The following is a 6,860-nucleotide window of genomic DNA, read 5'->3' as shown; positions in this document are numbered from 1 at the left end:
TTCTGGGGATCAGTCTGAGACCAGCCACCCGGACAGCTGATGAAACTGAGGAGTATTTCTGTCTGTAATGAAGCCCTTTTGTGGGGAAAAACTCATTCTGATTGGCTGGGCTCCCCAGTGGTTGGCTGGCTACCAAGCGGGTGCACCCTGTCCATTCATGTGAAATACATATTTCAAAGCCAATTTTATTGGTCGCATCCACATGTTTAGTAAATGTTATTGCGGGTGTAGCAAAATGTTCCTTGCGCAACAGTGCAGTAATATCTAACAATACACACCAACTAAAAAGTAAAAAAATGGAATTCAGAAATATAGAATGTGAGAAATAAACAAAAAATACTGCAAAGTTGCTTAGTAGCCTTGTATGAACTATAACTCAAAATTGGTGCATATAGCGTTATATTTTTGTTCAGTATATTTCACTATTAAAAAATATCATGACATTTCAGTTTCACGATTAGTCAATTCATTTTAAAAAATGCAGAATAAAATTCCTTTATACTCTCTTGAACAATCATGATGCAAATTCTGAGGGCAGAGGTAAGCTACAACACCAGCGGACATGCTGCTATTCTCCGGTAGTTTTAGGCTAACAGCAACAGTGAAAGAGAAGTCTAAACTAAATAGCTTTCTGGTGAATGTTTGCATTGATCCGTGTCAGGTCTTGAGGAACCCCGTTATGGCGTGCCTGTAATTGCCATTTCTGCAAAAAATGAACAAACAAGTAATCGAATACTAACGTCCGTTCAGATTTTCGAATAAGTGCCCATCCTTATACCTCTGTCTTACACACAACAAACGTGTACACACACACACACACACACACACACACACAAATACACAGCACGCTCTCTTGCACATGCCCACAGACCTTTTCTGGTTTTCTTCCCTCCAAAGCGGACCTCTTCTCTGAGTAGGGAGAAGTGTGGCTCGTGGCTCGTCAGACCTAACATCATCTGTAGGAGAGGAGTGAGAGATATCATAGTTAACACAACAGACCTTACATCTGTAGGAGGAGTGAGAGATATCATAGTTAACACAACAGACCGTACATCTGTAGGAGAGATATCATAGTTAACACAACGACGCTTACATCTGTAGGAGAGGAGTGAGAGATATCATAGTTAACTCAACAGACCGCTACATCTGTAGGAGAGATATCATAGTTCACACAACAGACCTTACATCTGTAGGAGGAGTGAGAGTATCATAGTTCACACAACAGACCTTACATCTGTAGGAGAGATATCATAGTTCACACAACAGACCTTACATCTGTAGGAGAGATATCACAGTTAACACAACAGACCTTACATCTGTAGGAGGATGAGAGATATATAGTTAACACAAACAGACCGTACATCTGATGTAGGAGAGATATCATAGTTAACACAACAGACCTTACATCTGTAGAGGAGTGAGAGATATCATAGTTAACAAACAGACCGTACATCTGTAGGAGAGATATCATAGTCAACACAAAGACCTTACATCTGTAGGAGAGATACATAGTTAACACAACAGACCTTACATCTGTAGGAGAGATATCATAGTTAACACAACAGACTTACATCTGTAGGAGAGATATCACAGTTACACAACAGACCGTATCACTGTAGGAGGAGAGAATATCATAGTTAACACAACAGACCGTACATCTGTAGGAGGAGTGAGAGATATCATAGTTAACACAAAACAGACCTACATCTGTAGGAGAGATATCATTAGTTCACACAAAAGACCTTACATCTGTGAGGAGAGATAGCATAGTTAACACAACAGACCTTACATCTGTAGGAGAGATATCATAGTTAACACAACCGACCTTACATCGTAGGAGAGATATCACAGTTAACACAACAGAACCGTACATCTGTAGGAGGAGAGAGATATCATAGTTAACACAACAAGACCTTACATCTGTAGGAGAGGAATGAGAGATATCATAGTTAACACAACAGACCTTACATCTGTAGGAGAGGAGTGAGAGATATCATAGTTAACACAACAGACCTTACATCTGTAGGAGAGTGAGAGATATCATAGTTAACACACAGACCTTACATCTGTAGGAGAGAGAGTGAGAGATATCATAGTTAACACAACAGACCTACTACATCTGGAGGAGAGGAGTGAGAGATTCTAGTTAAACAAACAGACCTTACATCTGTAGAGAGGAGTGAGAGATATCATAGTTACACAAACAGACCTTACATCACAGCATACCAGAGTTTGTGTAAATAGGAAGAGAACAGTAAAAAAAACACACACTAAAATACCAAAGACAACATATCACACACCCTCCCTGATACACACACTTACACACACACACACACACACACACACACCACACACACACACACACACACAACACACACACACACACACACACACACACACAACACACACACACACACACACACGGTCCACCCACCAGGTCAGCGTCCAGGCCATAGAGACAGTGGCGTGTGTTTGGTCGTGGTCTGGCTTGTGTTTTTCCCAGCGGATAAACTCCATGATCTTATGTCTCCTTCTCCTGGAGTCTGACAGGGAAACAGGTTACGATTACCGATCTGACGGGAACAGGCTTACAGTATTACGTTGACAGGGAAACGGGCTTACAGTATTACCGTCTACAGGGAAACAGGCTACAGTATTACCGTCTGACAGGGAAAACAGGCTTACAGTATTACCGTCTGACAGGGAAGACAGGCTTACAGTATACCGTCTAACAGGAAACAGGCTTACAGTATTACCGTCTGACAGGGGAACAGGTTACAGTATTACGCTGCGAGGGAAACAGGCTTACAGTATTACCGTTCTGACAGGGAAACAGGCTTACAGTATTACCGTCTGACAGGGAAACAGGCTTACAGTATATACCGTCTGACAGGGAAACAGGCTTTACAGTTATTACCGTCTGACAGGGAAACAGGCTTACAGTATAACCGCTGACAGGGAAACAGGCTTACGAGTAATTACCGTCTGACAGGGAAACAGGGCTTTACAGTCGTTACCGTCTGACAGGAAACAGGCATACAGTATTACCACCCAGTCTGACAGGGAAAGGCATACAGTATTACCGTCTGACAGGGAAACAGGCTTACAGTCATTACTTCTGACAGGGAAACAGGCTTACAGTATTACCGATATCTGACAGGGCACAATACAGTATTCCAGGCATTAACAAGCTAATTTTACCGTCTGACAGGGAAACGGAACTTACAGTGTAGTCTACAAGGAACGGTCTACAGATGAACGACAGTTAAGAACAGGCTTACAGTATTACCGTCTGACCAGGAAAAAGGCCTTACAGTATTAACCGTCTAACAGGGGAAACAGGCTTACGAGTTTACCTGTAAGTCTGACCAGGGAAAACAGGCTTACAGTGATTACCGTCTGACAGGGAAACAGGCTTACAGTATTACCGTCTGACACGGAAGACAGGCACAGTAATACCGTCTGATCAGGGACAGGCTTACAGTAACGTGACCGATTTGACAGGGAAACAGCTTACACGTATTACCGTCGACAGGGAACAAGGCTAACAGAGTAGATTAAAACCCGTCTAGACAGGGAAAACAGGCTATACCAGTATTAACCGTCTGACAGGGAAACCAGGCTTAATATGTACCTGTCTGTTACAGGAATGGCTTACAGCCGTCGAAACAAGGGGAAGGCTTTACAGTATTACCGTCTGACAGGGAAAACAGGCAACAGTAAATTACCTCTCGCTGCGGAAACAGGCTTACAGTATTACCGTCTGACAGGGAAACAGGAGATTCCGTCTGGACAAACAGTATCACATAGAATACACATAGCTGAACAGGCTTAACAGGATTACCGCAACAGAACTTATAGCTCGATCCACTCCTCATCTCATCTCTGGAACTTTCCTTCTGAGATCCATGCGGTTCATGGTCCAAGGAAGCGAACCTCTCTGGTGCGATGTCATCATCTTCATTGCCGTTCCATTCCTCCCCAGGAATTGTCCTGTCCTGGTGGACCTGTTACACCCAAGCCTCACGCTGCCTCCTTATCCTAGCGACATGCACAGCCAAGCTCCACACTGGGGACCTTCGTCAGGGTAATTTCTAGGCCGTGAAATAACTTCATTAGTGGTGAGGTGGGCATGACATACGAGGGGGGCAAAGAAGGTCCACAACAGCCAAGCAAGATCAGGAGGCACTGCATATCTCTCACGTCCTGATCCTGCCAACACCCACACTCTACACACACAGCCTTCTGTCATACCTCCTGCGCCTGAGGTTCCTATCACTTTCTCTTCTTATTATTTATTGGCATGTGCTTAAGGCTGGAGAAGGTGTCCAGCGATCAGAATCTAAACAGGCTCTGGCTGTGGTCAAGTGTTGTCAGAGGGGAGTTTTCTCATTCATTCAGTCTTCACAGCACCAGAGCGATATATCCACTCCACAGAAAGTTTGCAGTGAAGCAATCTCCTGCCCTTGGGCATACTTCCTGGGACTTGGGGGCTGCGTGCGGTGGGCTCCAGGTCCAATCCTCCCACAGCGCGGGGAGGATTTTTTTTACGCTGTCTGCGCACACGCGCCCTCCCACGTACTGTCTCGCCCCGTCGGTGGAGAGCGAGCGAGCAGAAATTCCCGTTGTGCTGTAAATCGATAACGACGTGAACTCACAGTCGTAACCCTGACTATGTTTTATTGGCTTTTCTCGCCCTTCTCGTACCATGCCTCATTTATACCACGCAACTCCCGACTGTTATAGATCCTCTCAAATATGTTTTATGTTTTCGAATGTGTCAGGCCAGCCATTTTATTTCTCAATATAATCAGAGCGATCATATCAAAGGTCCTTCATCCCAGTGGTGTGGCAGGCTTTCCTTTTAGTGGCTTGTAAAAGCTTTCTCTATTAATCAACACAGGTGGAAAAGCTTCATAATGTGAGTAATAATGAAGGTAAATGTTTTTAGCACTTTCTTCCTCCCCGGGTAGTCCCCCCCCCAGCCTGCGTTTATATTTTTGTTCAGTATATTTCACTATTAAAATAATATCATGACATTTCAGTTTCACGATTAGTCAATTCTATTTAAAAAATGCAGAATAAAAATTCCTTTATACTCTCTTGAACAATCATGATGCAAATTCTGAGGGCAGAGGTAAGCTACAACACCAGCGGACATGCTGCTATTCTCCGGTAGTTTTAGGCTAACAGCAACAGTGAAAGAGAAGTCTAAACTAAATAGCTTTCTGGTGAATGTTTTGCATTGATCCGTGTCAGGTCTTGAGGAACCCCCGTTATGTGCGTGCCTGTAATTGCCATTTCTGCAAAAAATGAACAAACAAGTAATCGAATACTAACGTCCGTTCAGATTTTCGAATAAGTGCCCATCCTTATACCTCTGTCTTACACACACACACAAACGTGTACACACACACAAACGTGTACACACACACAAATACACACACACAAATACACAGCACGCTCTCTTGCACATGCCCACAGACCTTTTCTGGTTTTTCTTCCCTCCAAAGCGGACCTCTTCTCTGAGTAGGGAGAAGTGTGGCTCGTGGCTCGTCAGACCTAACATCATCTGTAGGAGAGGAGTGAGAGATATCATAGTTAACACAACAGACCTTACATCTGTAGGAGGAGTGAGAGATATCATAGTTAACACAACAGACCAACTGTAAACACTGTTTCCTCTCTCAGACGGTAATACGGTCACCTCAACGGCCCTAACTGTAACGCTGTTTCTCTCTCAGACGGTAATACGGTCACCTCAACGGCCCTAACTGTACACTGTTTCTCTCTCAGACGGTAATACGGTCACCCTCAACGGCCCTAACTGTAACGCTGTTTCTCTCTCAGACGGTAATACGGTCACCTCAACGGCCCTAACTGTAACCTGTTCTCTCTCTCAGACGGTAATACGGTCACCTCAACGGCCCTAACTGTAACGCTGTTTCTCTCTCAGACGGTAATACGGTCACCTCAACGGCCCTAACTGTAACACTGTTTCTCTCTCAGACGGTAATACGGTCACCTCAACGGCCCTAACTGTAACACTGTTTCTCTCTCAGACGGTAATACGGTCACCTCAACGGCCCTAACTGTAACACTGTTTCTCTCTCAGACGGTATAACGGTCACCTCAACGGCCTAACTGTAACGCTGTTTCTCTCTCAGACGGTAATACGGTCACCTCAACGGCCCTAACTGTAAGCCTGTTTCCCCTGTCAGACGGTAATACTGTAAGCCTGTTTCCCTGTCAGACGGTAATACTGTAAGCCTGTTTCCCTGTCAGACGGTAATACTGTATGCCTGTTTCCCTGTCAGACGGTAATACTGTAAGCCTGTTTCCCTGTCAGACTCCAGGAGAAGGAGAACATAAGATCATGGAGTTTATCCGCTGGGAAAACACCAAGCCAGACCACGACCCAAACACACGCCACTGTCTCTATGGCCTGGACGCTGACCTGGTGGGTGGACCGTGTGTGTGTGTGTGTGTGTGTGTGTGTGTGTGTGTGTGTGTGTGTGTGTGTGTGTGTGAGAGATGGCACAGATGTGTATCAGGGAGGGTGTGTGATATGTATGTCTTTGGTAATTTTAGTGTCTGTTTTTTTTACAGTTCTCTTCCTATTTACACAAACTCTGGTATGCTGTGATGTAAGGTCTGTTGTGTTAACTATGATATCTCTCCTCCTCTCCTACAGATGTAAGGTCTGTTGTGTTAACTATGATATCTCTCACTCCTCCTACAGATGTAAGGTCTGTTGAGTTAACTATGATATCTCTCCTACAGATGTACGGTCTGTTGAGTTAACTATGATATCTCTCACTCCTCTCCTACAGATGTAAGGTCTGTTGTGTTAAAGCTGT

The 6,860-nt window shown here is 44.4% G+C and overlaps 1 protein-coding gene across 1 annotated transcript in view; it reads right to left on the bottom strand.

Annotated features, from left to right (window-relative positions):
• LOC139022613 (5'-3' exoribonuclease 1-like) overlaps positions 1 to 6,860 on the bottom strand; it is a 23,866-nt gene that overhangs the window by 4,815 nt on the left and 12,191 nt on the right. The window contains 4 exon segments of the mRNA XM_070448931.1: positions 868 to 956; positions 2,435 to 2,478; positions 2,481 to 2,528; positions 2,531 to 2,543. Coding sequence (XP_070305032.1) covers positions 868 to 956; positions 2,435 to 2,478; positions 2,481 to 2,528; positions 2,531 to 2,543 — 194 coding nt within the window.

This window comes from Salvelinus sp. IW2-2015, linkage group LG19 (genome assembly GCF_002910315.2).
Source record: "Salvelinus sp. IW2-2015 linkage group LG19, ASM291031v2, whole genome shotgun sequence".
NCBI classification, from domain to species: Eukaryota; Metazoa; Chordata; class Actinopteri; order Salmoniformes; family Salmonidae; genus Salvelinus; species Salvelinus sp. IW2-2015.
The sequence above is the reverse complement of the archived record's forward strand: the minus strand, read 5'-3'. Positions and strand labels throughout refer to the sequence as shown.